The sequence below is a fragment of the Ananas comosus genome, linkage group 6 (genome assembly GCF_001540865.1).
Source record: "Ananas comosus cultivar F153 linkage group 6, ASM154086v1, whole genome shotgun sequence".
NCBI classification, from domain to species: Eukaryota; Viridiplantae; Streptophyta; class Magnoliopsida; order Poales; family Bromeliaceae; genus Ananas; species Ananas comosus.
In genome coordinates this window covers 12,074,390-12,094,245 of record NC_033626.1, presented here as the reverse complement: position 1 = coordinate 12,094,245, position 19,856 = coordinate 12,074,390, and the positions used below count along the sequence as shown (strand labels likewise).

Here is a 19,856-nt window from a genome sequence, read left to right as displayed (position 1 = left end):
ACGCAAATAATTAAGTTTTACTTTGGTTCCTGAATTTTTGAAAGCAGCATTTAATGTTTTATTATTTACTTTTATATTCATCTTTCTTTTACCAGTAAATAAAAAAACTTAGTATAAGTGTGCGTCCTTTATTTAGAACTTTCCAATTAGGCAATATTTTTTTTTTTTTTTTTGGAGCAATACTAGTGGTACATCCAAAAGTACTTTCTAATTGGGCAATATATATATTTTTTTTGAGCAATACTATGGGTGTATATCTTATGCGGACTTTTTTCGAAAATAATCCTGTAAAATTTCGTATTTGCCAAACTAACCTTGTGAAATTTTTATTTGTGAAACTAACCCTCCTCTCGCCACGTGGGCGCCACGTCAGAGATTCCTCAAAAAGACGGTGAATCGTTCACCGTTTTTGATATTTGTTGTGAAGGCGGTGAACCATTCACCGTCTTTATAAGACGGTGAACCATTTACCGTCTTTAGTACAAATCTCTACACTGTGCAAATCTTTTCAAGTCTATAATATGGTGTCCTTGATAAGACGGTGAATCGTTCCCCGTCTTCTCGAGGGCATAGAAAAAGCGGACTTGAGAGGGCGGAAAGGAAAAAGGGCGGAAAGGGAAATTTTGCACTAAAGGCGGTGAATGGTTTATCATCTTCTAAAGACGGTGAACCATTCACCGCTTTTAAACAAAAATTACAAAGACGGTGAACGATTCACCGCCTTTTTGAGGAATCCCTGACGTGGCGCCCACGTGGCGAAAGGAGGGTTGGTTTTACAAATAAAAATTTCACGGGGTTAGTTTGGCAAATACGAACTTTCGCAGGATTATTTTCGAAAAAAGTCCATCTTATGCTCTATTTATTTTTAGATAGAAAATTTTTCGTCAGTCATTTGGATTATACTCCACCCTAGTATAGGTGGGGTGTAAGATCTATACCTATTTTTGGGTGTACAGGTAGTTTTTTTTTTTCTTTTCTTTTCTTTTTTTATGTTTGGGCATTAGAATTAGTTGAAGCTTTTCGCACCAAATTATGTTAAATTTAGCTACTCAAACTGCAAATGGAGGACATTATTTAGCAGGTCTACAGGATTTTAGCTTAGCACCTGTTAGGTTCGGGGTTAAGAGGTGGAATAACCTCTGAACCCCGAAGTTATTTTCAAACACCCAATTTGGGGATGGGATTAGCTAATCCCACCCCACTATTCCAACTAAACAAAACATTATTTTACCTACTATCCTTTTTAGTTCACATATTCCAACTAAACACTATTTTATCTATATTTGGACTAAACTCAATTCTGAACCAAACATAAAATTATTTTAACCACACCTTAACTCTGAATTTAACTTTATTTCTGAAATAACAAGTTTTTATTTAATTTCGAACCAAACGGTGGCTAAAGGTTATGGTGCATTTTGATTCTGTGTTGGGCCCTTGTATGGTGCATGTTCCTGTCATTCAACAACCGGCAATATAGATTGAACGAAAAGGATAGCATTCTACAAGTCTTCAAGAAATACTTAAAACGCACCGTCATAGGTTGAAAAATTTTAGAAGGGTGAACTTCAAATATCTCTCCAGTAGTTTCACACTTTCTCATTTTAGTATCATGTAATTTAAAATATATCAAGTTAGGCTGTGTGGTTTCACACTTTCTCACTTTAGTACCCTGTGGTTTAAAGTGTATTAAGTTAGTGCTCTATGATTTTATTTTTCTCTTTTTATTATTCATTTTATTTTTTTTTTCGTTAAATTACTGATAAAGTTAAAATTAAAGAGTACTAAAGTGAATATTCGATAAATCTAGATAGGATATTTGAAGTATTTTGTATATAATTTAACAAAATATTAACGGAGGAAAAAAAAATAAGTAACAAAGTTAAAACTAAAATTCGATAAACTTAGGTAGGGTATCTAAAGTTTTTTGCATATAATTTAACGAAATATTAACAGGGGAGTCGATGAAAAGAGAAAAATGAAATCACAGGGTACTAAATTGATGCACTTTAAACCACAGGGTACTAAAGTGAGAAAGTGTGAAATCATATGGTACTAAATTGATACACTTGAAACCACATGGTACTAAAGTGAAAAAGTGTGAAACCACGGGTGTGGTATTTGAAGTTTTTTTATTTTAGAATGCACCAAGTATATTAGTGACGCATGACTTTCTCAACCAATCAAATAGATTTTTTTGAGTTAATCGATGATATCATGATTAAAAATATATATTTTTATTGTATTTTTCTTTCAAAATAAAGAGATGTAATTCGCTTGTTATTGCTGATGCGTTGCAAGTGTGCCATAGTAGACATCTTATTGGTGAGTTATCAAAACCAGCAGTAGCTTTAATTGTTAGACATTCAGATTTGACTTTAAGGTCAGAAGTTCGAACTCTCACGTGGGTGAGTTTAGATTTTCTGATGCTCTTAACGTTTTCCTCCTAGTTTAAAGTTTAAAAAATGAAACAAATTTTTTTTTTTTTAAAAAAAAAAGACAGTACACCTGACTACAGGATAAGCTCGCATAAATGCGTCCTGTGTGGATGCACCTAACTCCAACTTAATTGCTGTGCTTGATAATAAAATTGATGTTTTAGTCCGTAGTTCACATGAAGCCATCAACTAACCCTTTTCGAGTGGCGAGTGAATAAATTATTGATCGGCCCACCCATCACCCTGGCCGATGACAACGTGAACCTGATGATTTCGACAACTATGTTATTTTATTTTATTTTTATTTTTATTTTTATTTTTTGGCACCAAACCAAAACCAAAATTATCGGGATGGTGAAATTAACTCGTCATACTTGTCATTTAAACTTGAATTTCATTAGTAGAAGTTGTGAAAATATGTCTTGTATTTATGATGCAATGCATTTCATTTTTTCCTCTCTCCAAAAGAAGAAATTAAACATGCGTCTACACTTGAGAAGTAGCTTCACCAACCATCTCTTCCTAATGTACTTTTTATGATTTTAAAATATTAGTAACCAAGCAAAAGCGACAAATGTGGAAACTTTTATGTAAATGCTCTTCCAAAAATTATCTATTTAATATATATATATATATATATATATATATATATATATTTGTAAAATCTATATTTTAATAATTGATCGTTTGTACTGTAGTTTTTGAGAGATAGATAGCATGCTATTCGATTCGTTTATTTTATTTAAAAATAAACTTAGCTAAAAATATTCGAACTTGGGTCTCGGTTACCAACCACCAAGTCCTTCGCCACTTGCTCTAGAAACGGTCGGTCGTTTGTATTGTAGTTGATAAAAAAATTTGACGGTTGCTATTTGAGATCTAAGTTCAAACTTATTATTTTATATTTTTAGCTAAATTTATTTTTTAAAAAATTAAATGAAGCGATAGAATATTATTTTTCTCTCTCTCAAAAAAAAAAAAAAAAAATCAGTGGCCTATATTTGAGTGTACAACATTTAAAATCTAATACATCCATCTTTGAATGAAATAGAAATAGGTTAAAATTATTATGTGCGTATATTGTATCATACGAATTTGATATTAGGTTTTTTTTCATTTGAAACCAACCTAAAATGATCAGAAGATTTGTCAAAAGATTTTTTTAATCTTTTTTGGGGTGGGGAATCTTCTCCCAATCTTTCACCAACCCTTTTTTGACCAAAGAAAATACATCTCCTTTTTTTTCTCAATAAGACACACCTAAAACGAGGCTAAAACAGAAGTGATTTTTAGTAAAATTTTAAAAAATTAATGTGACAATAATGACCTTCGGATGAAGTGGGTGTAAAATGTACACCCCACTTTAAGGTGTATATGTAGCATTGCTCTTTACATTTTCAGATAAAAACTGTTCCGAGACCCCTTCAACTATAGTTTATTTGTGAAAACAAAACCCCTTAAACTTTATTTTTTTAATTAATAATTTGTTTTCATAATTAAATTATTTTAGCCGAATAAAATTTTAAAACTTTTCATATTTATTCACGAGCCTATCAGATTAAGACAAATAATAACTAATAATTTAAGAAAATTATTAAATTTATTTGAATTATCAACTTAACCCCTTAGAATGATTCCAAATTAATATATTGTGTAAATAAAGTATCACTAACTAATGATTCTTTTGTCTCCATAAATGTTATCTCTTTAAAAGTCATTTTCTTTTTCCTCTAAGGCTTCGTTTGAGATTCCGGAGAAATTGCGTTACGTGCGGTGAAAAAGTACGTACGTTGGAAATATCATGTTTGCTTCCATACGTAATATTGCGTTTCGCATATCGCAGTGAGTCGATTATGATATATATTCTGCGGTTCCATCGAAGAACGCAGAAGCATACCTTAACTCTATTTATTTAATAGCGTTAAACGGGTCTCAATACCAAACTAAGCTTGACTCATCTATTTAAAATGTTTATTGGATCCTACCACACATGATTCGATCCATTCATTCACCACCAAAAAATTCATTTTTGATTCGTCAGGTTTACTTCATCTTCTCTATTTTCACCTTCTCGAGCTTCAAAATTTTCAACAATGACGGAACCAAATTTACCAACCACCATCCCCACATCCTTCTCCTACTGTCGCCCTCCTCGTCTTTCTCGATGGTGATGCGATAGTGGGATTTGCAATGAAAATTATATACATAAGAGGTAAAATAATTTTTTTACATCTAAACGGATTAAAATTAAATATTTAATTATTTACAAACTCTAGATTTTTTTTTTTTTGGAGGAATAAGCATGAAAAATAAAAATTTTGTAAATTTTGCAGAAATAAATTCGAGTGGGCGCTTTTTGCAGGAATCTACATGTAACTATTCCAAATTTTTATCTACAGTGTGATATGTAGACGTTACACTAAAGAATTGGCTCAAAGTTTGATTTGGCCCCTTTGTGAAATTGTTACATGCCCGAGTCAAACGATCACCCACCAAACACCTCCTCATCCGACGTGGCATAGTTGGGGGTAGTTGGGGTCATCGTGGCGTACTCCCTTAATCCATCTGCACCTTATACGCGCCACCAAACCCCCAAAAGTTTCTTGGACCAAAATACCCCTAACTATTTCTACCAAAATTCTATTCTACAGTGGAACGTTTAATTAGAAATGTAATTATAAATACAATATAATTAAAGATGCATATAATTAAAAATACAATAGTTATAACTATATGCATCCTGTTTAGCTATATGCAGTTGCGAAATAATTTTTAAAAATTTATTATTTTATATATAATGGTGAAATTACCTCTAACTTAAAAAAATTAATTTTTATTTAAAAAATTATTAAGGATATAAGTTTATCTTTCGTTTAAAATTAGTCTCTCTAACTGCGGTCAATTTTGACGTAGTTCCAACTGCTGCTGTAGTTGGACCTTTCGTTGTAATCTTTACTGCAGCAGTTAGAGTTAAATATATAAAATATCAAATTTATATTTGTATGTAGTTACGTGCAGTCGTAACTATATGCAACCAAATGGTCCCTTCGTTCGCAACGCCCGTGGAGGGACAAAATCGTCAAAACGGAAGAGCGGGGGTCGTTCGGTAATTTCGTGGCATTTGGGATGGGGATACTACAACTCGCGAACGCGTGGCGGAGCGCGGTATATAGCGCGCGGACCCTCGCCGCCCCCTCTCCGCCGTCCGATCCTTATCGTGCGCCGCCGCCGCCGCCATCGCCGCGCTCCGGGGAGCGCTAGCGTGCGCCGGAAACCGCCATTAACGGAGCTCTCCTCAGCGACCCTGCCGATCCCAGCCGCACGATCGGGAACGGAGGGCTCTGATCGCGCGCCGGGGAGCCATGCTGCGTCGCCGGATACGGATCCTGAGCGGAGCGTTTGGTGATTCTCTCTGAAGAGAGAAATTTACCCTTTTTTTTTTGCGTTTTCTCTTCGTTTTAATCGGAGGAGACGATGGAGAACAGTGTGGCTTTGTCGTTGCAATCGCGTGCTTTGATCGGTTCGGAGAAGCTTGGGCGAAGAGAATCCGGTTTTGTGAGGTTTGGGAATGGTGTGTTTGAAGAGAAAGCGTTTCAAACGATTAGGGTTGGAGATCAACGTTCTAAACGAGCTTCGATTCGATCCGGAATCCCCGATGCTAAAATTTCTTGTTGTTGCAAGAAATCCACAGGTAATTTTTTGGTTCTAGGCTAATTGGATGTGTTGGTGGAAAAGTTTATTATATAATTTATTTCCTAGTTGGATTATGCGGAATATTTATGATTTGTGTTGAATATAATGTGGAGAAAGGTTTTAGATTTATTCTCTGAAGTTCGAGCTTCAATATGTTGTCTATTGCCTCTGTACATAGCAAATTTAGAACTATGATTTATAATTTAAAGCGTTTAGAAAAGAACAAGAAGAAGAAGAAGAAGAAGATTGGAACTGTATGACATATGTAGATCGATGATAATCTACCTATAGTTCTCAAAAACACAATTTTGTTTAGTTTGTTTCAGAGTAAATAGGTGAATGTGAAATAAAATGCATTGTTCTATATTTACGTAATATTTTCAATTTATCGAAAATAATGAAGAAGAGGGCACATTGTACATTGTATGAACTGAAAATTCCTGAATTCTGCTTGACTCCACACTTTCGGCTGCGCTGCAGCTGTAATATGATTGCGCATGCTAAGTAGCTTACTACTTGAAATGCCTATATGCTTTGCTGTTTCGTACATGTTCGTGAACTTGTGATGGCATTTCCATTTCACATTTGCTAGAGTATACCTGATGACGAAAGAATAAATACACATTTTTTGAAAATTTCTATTGATGGGTTGTGTCAATAGTGAGCTTCTATTTTGTATTGCCGACGTCGGAACTGATTGTTTTTATGTTAGCTGCTCTATTTCTGTTAAACCTGCCTATTTGCTCTCAAGTCAATACTCTCTTAATGCTGAAATTATTGATGTGTCGTGCATTTTTCTGAACTTGCATAATCGCTAAGGTATGGGGTACCTCACAGAAAAATCACGACTAGAACTTGTGACAATTTCTTTCTGTATCATGAACTTGTGATTACTAGAACTTGGATTGCTCAGGGTGTGTACTGATTGGTTGGTGTATTTTTGGTGCTTCCAACTGTTCTTACAATTTAACCTTGTTGTGTTTTATGGAATGTAGGTCATGAGAACTTTCACATCTCAGTTGATGAAGCACTAATATTAAAGGTTAGGACCAGTCCAGGATAGTTTAATTCTTATCCTACTGTGAGGACGTTATATGTCCTGCAATATTATTTCCTTGTACATCCATTTGATAAGTTGTTTGTGTATCTGCAGAGGAAATCAGAAGATGTTTTCTCCTACTTGAACGGGCGATGTATATATCTAGTTGGTTAGTTTCAGTTCTTCTCGATCAATTGTCTAATAAAAAGTAACGCATCGCATGCATCTTCTGAAGTAGTGTGTTAACTGGGTTTGACATAAGCAGGAATGATGGGCTCAGGCAAGAGTACCGTTGGAAAGATATTGGCAGAAGTTCTGGGGTATTCTTTCTTTGACAGGTTTGTATTGTTTGACAATAACTTGAGCATTCTTAGAAAAGCATTTTTCTCATATAATCCCTTTTGAAGAATAAGCTGTTAAAAATACGCACCTTTTCTCTTGGTTACAGTGATAAACTGGTTGAGCAGTCTGTGGGCATGCCTTCTGTTGCTCAGATTTTTGAGGTGTATAGTGAAGCCTTCTTCAGAGATAATGAGGTAGTGTTTCCACGTTTTCTTCACGGATGCAATGATCTACTCTTGGCTTAATTTTTTACCTTGTGGCCTTTCATAATAAACTCCCCAGTTGTTTTATGAGCAATTTCTTTTCCTTCATGAGGTTGCTTTCTTCAGTAAGAAAGCAATTTCTTTTCCTTTCTAATTTTCTATCTTTCATTTTTCATGTCCCAAGAGCGAAGTGCTGAGGGAGCTATCAACAATGCGCCGGTTAGTTGTTGCAACTGGAGGCGGCGCCGTGATTCGACCAATCAACTGGTTAGGAATTGATAAAAGTATAATTTTATTTGGTTTTTGTTTTACAGAGTATATAACCTAACTCTAGTATTTTGAATTATTAGGAGGTATATGAAACAGGGAATTACGGTCTGGTTAGATGTCCCTTTAGAAGCTCTGGCAAGGCGGATTGCTGCGGTGGGGACTGCTTCCCGTCCTCTTTTGCATGAAGAATCTGGTGACCCTTACACAAAGGTAAGTCACTACTTCCCTCTCAAAACTCTCTCTCAACTTCCTCTTTTACAAATATCGGACCACTTGGTATCATACATCACCAATGTGACTTGCAAGCACTAATATATGATCATAACAGCCAATAGTGTCAACATACTGAGCAATTTTGCTTGCGATTTTTCCCTTTACCTACTTGTCTATGCTATTGCTGATTAAAAGTTATCCTCTCTTCCTAGCTGATCGCTCATAAGAACTGTTGCTCTGCATGTCATTAGTAGTTTCACAAAAATATGTAACATGTCATCACTCTGTTTCAGGCTTTTGCAAGGCTCACTGCGCTTGCAGAACAAAGGGGTGACGCCTATGCCAATGCCGATGCAAGGGTTTCCCTTGAAGGTATGTTTCAGTGGGCCTTGAATGCCATCGTCGTTACTTTTAGTTACAATTGTACAGAGACCTGCTCAACAAAGATCATAACGCTCAACTTTTGCTCCTTTCCAAATTTAGCTATTTTCAGCAGTTAATCTGGGATTTGGTTAACCGAGCCGTTAACTTTACCAGAATCCACGATTCAACTAACGGAAGTAAGTCAAACCGAAATGAACAAAAGTTAGGGATGCCAATAAAAGAGATAAAAGTGGGAGATCGAGTTTAAAATGTCCTATCGTTCAGGAACCTTTCTCTACTAGTCTTCACCTCGGATCCTTTTATTTTAAGTCCAATATTGTGCTGATGGTAATCTCAATGCATGCTTTTCTTTTATTTTCGCTTATTTCTTTTTTGTTTAAAGCTTGTGCTGAAAACTTAGAAAAGCTTGCGAACAAGTGTATCACATACAACGAAGGCCGTTTGGATCTGCAGTTCAAATCTCTCTTTATATTAACCCCTTTGCCTTTCTTCAGACTGCTTGATGCATTGACAAAACTGTCCTCTATCGATGCAGATATTGCAGCGAAACAGGGTCATGAGGACGTCTCTGCGCTCTCACCGACCACTATTGCCATCGAGGTATATCATTCTGATCTTATTTTCACGTTCTTTACCGGAAAATTCAGTTCCTTTAAGATGTTCAAACCTTATGAACACTAGCTATTTCGAATTCCTTGGATGTATGTGTTCCAGTGTGAACTCTTCCTTTTTGTGTTTTTCCAGGCACTGCTGAAGATTGAAATGTTTCTTACTGAGAAGTCCAAGGTTCGGAATAGTGCAAGCATCCAGGGATAATAAGTATAACTAAGAGATTTCCCTGGAGCTTTTACTGTAATTATTATATAGTGTATACGCTTCTTTCATTTAATTTTCTTTTATTAATTTTGGAGTATTTTGTTTATTGACGAAGTCTCTTAGCCCGGCTTTTGTAAATGAATAATTGTGTCATGCAAAGAAGCAGCTTTAAATCCAAATGCAGATTCTAAATAATTGGAGAACGCTTCTCTTCGACTTGCTCTTTGTCTAGTTATGCTCCAGCAACCAAATGTAACTTAACAACGGGTCGGATAGTTAAAATTATAGTAATAATGTTGAAAATATTAAAAATTAATATTTTTTATTTAAAGACAAACGGTTGTATCATGGTTCCTAAACTAAAATTTGTTAAATACAAATTTCATCCGACTCTTAATTTCTGCAATTTAAGTTTACCTTTTTTTTACCCTTTTTTTTTTTACGTTTTTTCCGATTAAACAGGGGTAGGGGTATTACCCTCTTTAATTTAAGTTTACATTAGCTTCGGTGTGTTACTCATCGAGTTGTTCATTTGTACCGAAACATCAATTAACTATTTGTACCCAATTTTCCTACGCATTTTTTAACATTATTTTGCTAGTTCTTTATTAAGACAAAAGATAACAACTTACAAAACAGGACGCTCATACCATTCTCTCCCTTCATGCATACAATACCCCATAATCTAACATATACACATGCAAACTCCTCCATCTCCTGAACCAGGCACTCTCTGAAGTTAACAAAATTCTATTACAGATCCATATACAACTACTATATATATGTATATATATAGCGCACACATGTACATATGTTTCTGCATCACATTAATCCCACTCCTACTGCTGCTGCTGCTGCTGCTGCTCCTGCTGTTGCTGCTGCTGCATTATCCCGCCTTCGGAAATTTTGATGGCCCGGACATTGCGGGCCTGGGCGGTGTCCTTCTTGGGGACGACGGCGGTGAGCACGCCATCCTTGAGGGTGCAGTTGACATCGTCGAGATTTGCGTCGTCGGGGAGCCTGAACCGCCGGAGGAAGGCGCCCCTCCGCCGCTCCATGCGGTGCCACGTATCGCCCTTCTGCTCCTCCTTCTCGACGCGCTCCCCGCTGATCTTCAGCACGTTCCCGTCCTCCACCTCCACTTTCACGTCCTCCTTCCTCACCCCTGTTCCACCGCCAATTTCCAATTTAACGTAATGCTCACGTGTGTGTGTGTGATCTCTTTGTAAAATTTCAATTCTTATTCTTTTATATCTTAGTTACAAATATCAACAGTAATAAACTTTCAACTTTATTCAAAAATAACTTAATGAGTGACTAGTGACCAAATATAATGAATTTATATCTTTCTGCTAGCGAAAGAGAGCAGGGCCGCAAACCGGGTAGCTCAGCGACGAAGATGTGGGCCCGGTCGGTCTCGCGCCAGTCGACGTTGGCGCAGGCGAGGACGGCGGGATCGTCGCCGACGCCGCCGCCGCTGCGGCCGACGTCCCATAACAAGTTGGTGGTGGCCCCAAACGGGTCCCAAAGATCAGTTGTGAACGGGTCGAACACACCACGGCCCCCCACCCACGGTATAAGCGAAGACATGGTCGCAAAGAAACGTTTTTGGTTCAGCTTACGTCCAGTTGATCTCACAATGCTTGATGATATAAGCACCCGAGAATATTTTATTTTTTATATATTATGCGAGCAATGTGCTGTTTACTACGCGAGTGTGACACGTGCGGTGCGCCACGTGTACGATGAGCGGCGTCTTCGGTTGCCGCGTGTGGTGGCTGGAGGAGATTGGGCCGGGCCTTTTTTATGGGCCTCTTTTGGGCTTACTCGAGAGTTTATTAGCCCATTCTTAGACCCATTTGTGGCTTAGCCCATGGACCTATTGTGGGGTGAGATGCCCACCACTTTTTCTTTTTCTTTTTCTTTTTCTTTTTCTTTTTTTTTTTTTTTGAGCCTTCAAAGTATAAAATTGAATGTTTTTTTTTTTTAAATGCAATTTTAAACTGGGCCTATTCTTGTGATCAATATCAGATCGCTTTATGTGGGGGGCTTAGTTGAGTGATTCTCATAGATTCATATTGGTATCGAAATAAGTTATCTAGTAATAATCTGCATGGTTGAGAATTTTTTTGGATGACCGTAAGCTGGGAGTTTATTTAATTTTAATTCCTTGAAACATCTTAATCGCCGCGATTTGGTATAATAGTGTATTTAGCTTAGTAGATGATTTATTTTATTTCAAGAAAATAAATAGAAGGTGAAATATGGATAGAACTTCTGTATGAAGCTCTCCCAGGAGGGTTCGTTGGGAAACCACCGATCCGCTATAACATGCCGGTTTTGCCAACTCCTAATAGTTCATTGAGTGTTTTTTAATATTAAAACTAAAAAAAAAAAAATAAAGCCTAGAGGAAAGAAACTTTTGGATAGAGATAAAAGTGACACGTCATTAAGGAACTCTTCATTGAAGTTTTTTCCGCAAAATATATTATGCCTATCCTGAAATTTGAACATGCGAATGCTACAAACTATTTGAGTAAATAAAAAAAAAAATACTGAATAATATATTTATGCATCTAAATAGGGGCAGATTCCTCTTGTACTATTGATCGACTGCTCTATCAATCTCTGCTAAACGGGTGAAGGATGTGCCTACAGGCTTTTCCCTGAAAAAAAAAAAAAAAACACCATTGACAAATCGGAGTGCAATTCGAGGACTCTTTAAAAATTGAAGCTAGACTTGTGAACTTGAATTAAAATCAAAAGCTTGAATTTTATTAAGATAGTAACATTCTTGAACTTAATTTTCTCATCGAAGGTTCAACTAATCCCAACAAGAAGTATCAGTGCATTTTTTATTCTTTTCACACGGATCAAAATCCAGTTCTCCTCATAAGAACGATCGAAGCATCCCCTCAAAGTCAACTATACAGCAAATTTCTACAAAATCAAAAGTCAAAAAGCTTATCACTATCAAAATCTTTCACGGGTTAGCTGTTTATCACTAAGTATCAACACTTGGACACGAATTTAATTTTACCCCGTGACTAAATATCTACAACGAAGACCATGCACATATCTGTAGTTATGTATCTATCTTCTAGAAAAGGAATATGAATATTGAATGGATATTTATTAACTACGAAGGTGGAAACTTCTTATCCATGACTTGGAAATTAATAGGAAAAGCTATGGAGTCATAAATGAACCCATAGATCGAATTGAATAGAGTTCCAAGTTTTCCATAGATTATGATCCATTTATACAAGTTTCCTCAAGAAGATACTAAATTGATTAGTTGCAGCAGGTGAAGGTTTCTTCTTCTGAGTTGAATCCCATCTTGTTTTCAAACCTTACCAAATTTTAGGTGGTTCCTTCTTTGAATTGCTCTCATAACATGTCTTCTTTTTTCCTTTCATATATATCTAAAGATATGAGAATGGTATAGAGTTGGAATGTTTTTTTTTTTTGAGAAAAAGGTAGCACGCTACCCGCTTCATTCATTGGAAAAATGAACTAGGCTACAAGGGTGGGGCAACTAGGGCCCCGGAACAAAATACAAATAAAAATAAAAACTAAAATAGAAATAAAGATAAAAATAGAAAAAGAAATTAAAATTCAAGTAGATAGAGCCGAATCCCACTCCTTCAGTAACTGCTGGAGAGTGATAACAACCCTCTCAGGGTTTGGTTGTATATCCCTAAAGATCATGTCGTTTCTGGCCTTCCAAATGCACCACCAGCAACCGGCTAAATTAGTAAGGCAAGCCCTTTTCTTCCCTCGGTTCTTCCTAATCCTCCACCTGTCCCAAGCCCGGGTAACGTCATCCTCCATGTCTAGGGTCTGAACTCCATCAACACCCGACACTAAGATGAACTTGCTAAAAACACACCTGGTGAACAAATGGTCTACTGTTTCCTCGGCCGACCCGTATAGAGTTGGAATGTTAAACAATTGCATTAAATGGTTAGGTCCACTTTAGTGTATATATTCTAAGAGTAATCACATTTACTTAATTTTTTAGATATTTAAAGGCATTTTAGCTAGAGGCAAAAAGTCAAAATTAGTTAAGCCAAATCAGTAAGGAATGTTTAGAAAGAGCTTTGGTATTTTAGAAATAGAAGATAATTTATGCAAGAAAACATTTTCTACGTATATATGCTTTTTTAACGGTCATGCATTACTGAAATATATAGCTAGTAAATAAAGCTAAAATCATTCAAAAAAATGCTAGCACAATAATCATGTGTTACCATCAATATATTTTGCACTTCTCTTAATTAGATAACTCCGTTTAATGTTTATTGTTTTTGTTTTTTTTTTTTTTTTAAGAGAAGGTAACTAGCATGCTATCCGCTTTATTTATTTTTTTAAAAAAATAAATTTAGTTGATAATGTAAAATAACTAGACTTTGAATTGGGAATCACCAATACCTATTATAATGCCATTTCCCCTTGCGCTAGATTATTTGGTATTGGAATTGCCTATTACTATTCGGCCAAATGGAGTAGGGTCGAAATCATATGAAAATATATTTTTCTTGGCTTTTGCTTAGACCGCAAAAATCATAACCAAATTGAACTTGAATAATTTGCATGATGTATGGTGTTTACAAAAAATAAATAGAATTTTTAGTTATACTATTTTATCATACGTAAGGTATATTTGTTTTACCGAAAGTGAAGGAGTTTAATTAAGTAGCTTTCGGCTTTAAATATTTACTTTGTTATTTAGTTTTTATTGTAAGTTAAATTTGCCTACGAGTCCAATTTTCTCAAAATGTTGGAACTGACTTTGCCTTGGGTGGTGCGAAAATTAATTACGGAAGATGAAATAATTGAAAAAATAATAGTAAGTTAACTACTTTATTTTTTTTTTCATCCTATTGTATGTTAGTCTAAAAGGTTTCCGTAAAATAAATAAAAATATAAGATAATAATATATAGTTTTAAATCCATTGACTTTCTATCAAAAAAAAATAAAAGTGGAAGATAAATTGAGTAAATTATTAAAAAATTTCCAAGCTCTACTTGAATTTAGTGGGTGGGTGATAGAATAAAAATATATGATCCAAACAAAAAAAAATGATAAAACAACGTAGATCTAGTTATAAAAAATTGATAGCATCAAATATTTAATACTATTAAAAACACTCCAGTCAAACTATGTATATATATATAGAACTAGGATACTATACTATTGATAGCATCAAGTCATTGGTGCTACTACGTGTCCGGCTCTTTGATTAAAGGATATGTGGTTAAGATGATAGTGGTCCTATAGAGTTGAGTAGATGGTTCGTTGAATAGTATATGATCTAATAGGTGGAAATCAAAAGAGTAGATTTAACGGTAGAAAATTTGATAAGGCCAAATGTTTAGTACTATTCATTGTATAGTAGCCGGATTATATATATATATATATATAGAGAGAGAGAGAGAGAGAGAGAGAGAGAGAGAGAGAGAGAGAGCTAGGCTGATATACTATCGGTAGCACGGAGGTCTCCGTGCTACCAAGTTGTTTTTAATGATACAGCTTTCAAATCGACTATCGACTCCGTTAGACTTGATTTACACTATTAAAATTATTTGAAAACTAAATTTCATAATTTTTCAACATCATTTGGCTAGTGATCAAACGGTCTCAAAATTGACAATTTTAATGATAGATGTGACGCGTTTGTAAATTTAATGATGTAAAACAATTCAAATCTGATGATTTTTTTATAGAAATTTTTTTTTCACTATTTAGAGTAAGATCAGTATCTCTGATCTTAAATTCAAGTATTTTATCATCATTTTTTATAAGATTTTTAATTTCAGTCATTCATTTTTAGATAATTCGTTTGATAGATAAATAATACCGAAAAATTATGAAATTTAGTTTTCATATATTTTCAATAGTGTAGATTAAGTCTAATGGAGCCTCCGTGCTACCATTTTTAGCTCAGCTAGGCTGGTATACTATCGGTAGCACGGAAGCCTCCGTGCTATCAAGTTGTTTTCAATGATGTGGCTTCCAAATCGACGATCGGCTCCATCAGATTTAATCTACACTATTAAAAGCATTTGGAAACTAAAATTTATAATTTTTTGACATCATTTGGCTAGTGATCAAAAATTTATGAGTACAAAAAAAAAAATCTATATTTATGAAAGTATAATAGTCCTATCATATATAATAAAAATTACATAATAGCCGGACTTTAAATAATGATGATCATTTTCAAATTATCTGCAGAATATTTCGTACAAATCTGAAAAGAACCTTCTGGCATTTCTTGCCAATTAAGGTTGCTCTCGCTTTGGTAAGAAGGCAATGATCGATGGAGACTTAGTTCGTTTAAAATGATTTAGTCAACCTCAGCAGCAAATACTAATTAGTTTGCGTCACGGGGTGTTTAATTAATCCCATCAACTCTTCTGAGCCAACTGGCGAAAAACACAACAACTTGTCGGAGCCTCCTCACCAATTGGGCGGCAGCCGACGCGGCACCCACTTGGAAAGAAGCGCTCCTCAGATAATTTATTTATTAATAATTTAAAAATATATATAAGTATTCATATTTTATTCTTCAACTAAACGTAAACCAATATTCAAAATATATATTTTTATAAAAGGGTTTATTTCATACTGGCCTCTGCAAACTTAGTAACTAGCAAATATATCCATATAAAATTTAACTTTCATATATTGTTTCTGCAAAAATCCTGATGTTTTCAAATATGTCTATACCCTTAGAATCTGATAGAAAATTTTAATTAACCATATGTTAAATACTCAACCTTAGTTAGTTTTTGACAATTTTGCCTCTCTTATATTGTACTGTTATGATTTTTGGAGGTACATATTTGTGATGGCAAAATTGAAAATATAAACAGTTTTTCTAACGGTTCTCTAACGGTAATAAACCAAAGGGATATATGTGAAAGCATTAGAACTTTTGTAACGATAATATATAAAAGTTGAACTTTATAGGGATATATTCATCCTTCACTATAATTGCAGGAGCCTATATGAAATTAACCCTATTTTTAATTTAATCTTTTTTATTTTTTATTTTTTGAAAAATATATCAATACTATTTATAAAAGAGCGAGTTTTAAATTTTTTTCTTTTTCAAAATTTCACTCCCTATTAATATAATTTCAATCACATATTAATAAAATCATTTATTCAACTTTTACGGGTATAAATCACAGCCGTATAACTTTTATTTTATTTTATTTTCAAATTATTATAAAATATATTAATTTTTATATTTTATTTTATTTTTAAATTATTATAAAATATATTAATTTTAGTCATTAGATATAATCCAATGATCGAGGAATTATGTATTGGACGGGCAGATTTTGCACCTGAATGTCTGTGACATGTTTCAGAGTATTCATTCAAAGTGTATACACCGTATGGAGCCACCGTCGCGTCGAGTACGCATGGCATTTTATCTCGTGGGATCATTCCAACTTGGAATTCTGAGGGGCAGAGAATCACTTCTCCAAGCAATTATTTTCATCCGTACTGTTTATAAAACTTATAATTATGAAATCGACTTGATCATCATATTATAAGTTCATTCTATGTCGATAGTTTTGATAGATGAAGACAGAATTGTGATCTGTCACTTATTTTTATTTAAATTGTTCTCAGACATTGCGTATCAAATTTCATATTTTATACGTGTACCCTATCTCCTAATAACAACCACCAACATAATATTTATATATCCCATCTTATCTAATAATTTATCTAATAATAATTCCGTTTACACTTTATATTTATCTATACTATATATAAAAATATTTAGAAATTCTTATAAAGACAAATGGAATTAAAAAAATAAAAAAAATATTTCCTACCAACTGTTATGATTAATTTGTTAAAAAATATTTCAAATAAAAACGAACGCTTATGATCAATCTGTTAAAAAATAACATTCCTATCCATAGATTTTACTTTAAAATTAAAATTTGAGTTTAAATCATGAATTGGATTTAATTTTGGATATCAAATTTGAATTAACAATTAAAAATTCTTAATTACAGTGGATCAAACAAATTAAAATTTAACAAATTTAAATTTATAAATTTTGGATATCAAATTTTAATTAACAATTAAAATATTTAATTACGGTGAATCAACATTAAATTTTAAATTTCAAAGTAAATATTAATTAAATTTTGATGCCTTAGTTTAAACAATATATTTAAATTTTAAATTTATTCAGAATTCATAAAATGTGTAAAAATATTCAATATATATTAAAAAAAATAATATATGATATTGCAAATTTTTTAAATAAAATATAACATATAAATTTATAAAATATAATTTTTATTATAAATTTTTGGATAAATATAATATAAAAATTTATATTAATTTGAAATAAATTAAAATAATCTTTACGTGTATTTGTACGTATACTCATCTAATATATTCTTGTACATATTCCTAGTTCGGATATTTAGTTTTTCTTTTTAATTTTCTCTTAATTTTTATTTATTAATTTCATTTTTTATTTATATTCCTTTAATTATTTTTTTAAAAAAAAAAAAAAGCAAGGGAGCGTGTTCTTCTTCCCAAGATGGGCCCCCCGTAGGGGCGTTGAAGCACGGGACTCCAAAAAAAAAACCCTTGTCTCCGAAGGTTTCTCCTGCGTGCAAATTAGTCGTGACCGTTAAATTTGGTGCACCTTCTCCAATTGAATATGCATTTTCCATAACTTAACCATAATATTTTTTTGAAGCTAATTGCATATATTAACATAATCTCGAATATTAATTGTGTCATTTTAGCGCCATGCATACATGATATGCTGACACGTGCGAGCTTGTAGTATGTACAGATGGTGACCATAACGGTCACGTAACGTGTAAGGCTTAAATCCCATGATTATAATTCGGATTTGAGTAGTCAAATTTAGTTCTCATTTTCTTCCAATACGTAACCACAGTTTTTTTTTTTTTTGTTTTTTGCATGCATGCATGCAGTGTTTAATGTGTTCTACGAGCTCAGCTTGTGTAATTAAGGGCATGTTTGGTTCACCTATTTTAGACTATGGAATCGGAATGAAATTTATTGATTCCGATAATTGCCGTTTGTTTTATAGGAATCGGATTCCGATTCCCATTCCACTCCGGAATGGGAATGGCCAAATCCATTTATGATCCAATCCGGCTTTGAATCCCGGATTGGCTCATTCCAAAGTAAACTATTTAAAATTCTCTTTCATCAACACCTACCTCCTCTCCCTTCATCACTTTTCTCTCTCTTAATCAAAACCCTCTCTCAAAAATTTTAAATTTTCATTCCGATTTTCATTCCAATAATGAACCAAACATTTTTGGATGATTCGTCATTCCATTTTCCATTCCAAAGCAATCCAATTCCATTTCCCATTCCTATTCCAATCATTAACCAAACATGCCCGAAATGCCAATAAGGATGCAGAATATACATCACGTACACGTATTCACTGCTGCAATGCGCACTTGCTCATGTAACTAGCTAGGATGTGTGTGTGTTGTTTAAGATAAGTGTTACAAGGAGATAGAACTAATTTGTTGATTTTTTTTAATTAATAGATTTTTCTGTTAATATTCATGAAAGTTTCAAATTAGATCTTTGTTTTTAACGCTCATAGCTACATTTCAATTTTGTAGCGCTAGCGTGCTATCTATCTCTCAAAAAAAAAAAAAAATTGTAGCGCTATAAGGAGTCATATATATGTTCCTCCATTTAGCAATGGGAATAGCACAATGACTGTAGGTAGAAGCAAAATCTAAGCTTAGGACATCATTTAAGTTTCAATTCCTACGTGCAAGAAATTGCCTCTAGGAATGCACAGTATCTCATGTACGTATTTGTTATTAATATTTCCACTCACGTACATAATGGATATATATAATTAAGGCAAATCATGTCAAGTACAACAGGCTTAGAACTGACTTTAATACTAGGTATACCTAAAAGATCAATTTTGTAAGAAAGAGTCCAATAGTAGCTTTAGCAGTTACATGCATTATCGACCTATTTGGCAATGTTACATTGCTGCTGTTTGAGAAGTGATATTAAGAAAAAAAAAATACTATACCAAAACCTCCTAGCAACTTCTATATATCTTTATAAATTAATTCAGAAACTCTTTGCTAGACCTTCTATGTTTGAGCCTCCAAACTAAAGAAATTATATACAAATAGCCCTCACCCTCATGCATGGAATAATATGTAAGATCTGAAAAAATTGATATACTGGTGTGCGCAAACCTACAGAATTAAATTTTCAGGTTGTACGAGTTCAAGTAAATATATTAATTATATTCTTAGGCTTTTGGTTCAGACTTATCGAGTTAACTTCTCTAACGAAAATTTATATTTCAATTTCTGCTGCATCAGAAGTCTAAAGCTTTTTTGTGTTAATTTCCAAATGCTTTACTAGCTACAAATGATCATGCA

At 33.8% G+C, this 19,856-nt stretch overlaps 2 protein-coding genes across 3 annotated transcripts; one reads left to right on the top strand and one right to left on the bottom strand.

Annotated features, from left to right (window-relative positions):
- LOC109712175 (shikimate kinase 2, chloroplastic-like) lies at window positions 5,606-9,605 on the top strand. 2 transcript variants are annotated; one of them, XM_020235595.1, is made up of 10 exons: window positions 5,607-6,129; window positions 7,127-7,173; window positions 7,285-7,339; window positions 7,436-7,508; window positions 7,619-7,706; window positions 7,900-7,982; window positions 8,066-8,195; window positions 8,492-8,570; window positions 9,118-9,182; window positions 9,327-9,605. In XM_020235595.1, exons 1-10 carry the CDS (start codon window positions 5,913-5,915, stop codon window positions 9,396-9,398), a joined length of 909 nt encoding a protein of 302 aa, XP_020091184.1. In that variant the 5' UTR covers window positions 5,607-5,912; the 3' UTR covers window positions 9,399-9,605. The 2 variants fall into 2 exon arrangements, with proteins under 2 accessions (XP_020091185.1, XP_020091184.1); XM_020235596.1 differs by lacking the exon at window positions 9,327-9,605 and having other exon boundaries at window positions 5,606-6,129; window positions 9,077-9,151.
- LOC109712039 (16.9 kDa class I heat shock protein 1-like) lies at window positions 10,015-11,018 on the bottom strand. The gene is made up of 2 exons (XM_020235458.1): window positions 10,778-11,018; window positions 10,015-10,563 (listed from the first exon to the last, which is right to left on the bottom strand). The coding sequence occupies exons 1-2, from the start codon at window positions 10,986-10,988 to the stop codon at window positions 10,238-10,240; spliced, it is 537 nt and encodes a 178-aa protein (XP_020091047.1). The 5' UTR covers window positions 10,989-11,018; the 3' UTR covers window positions 10,015-10,237.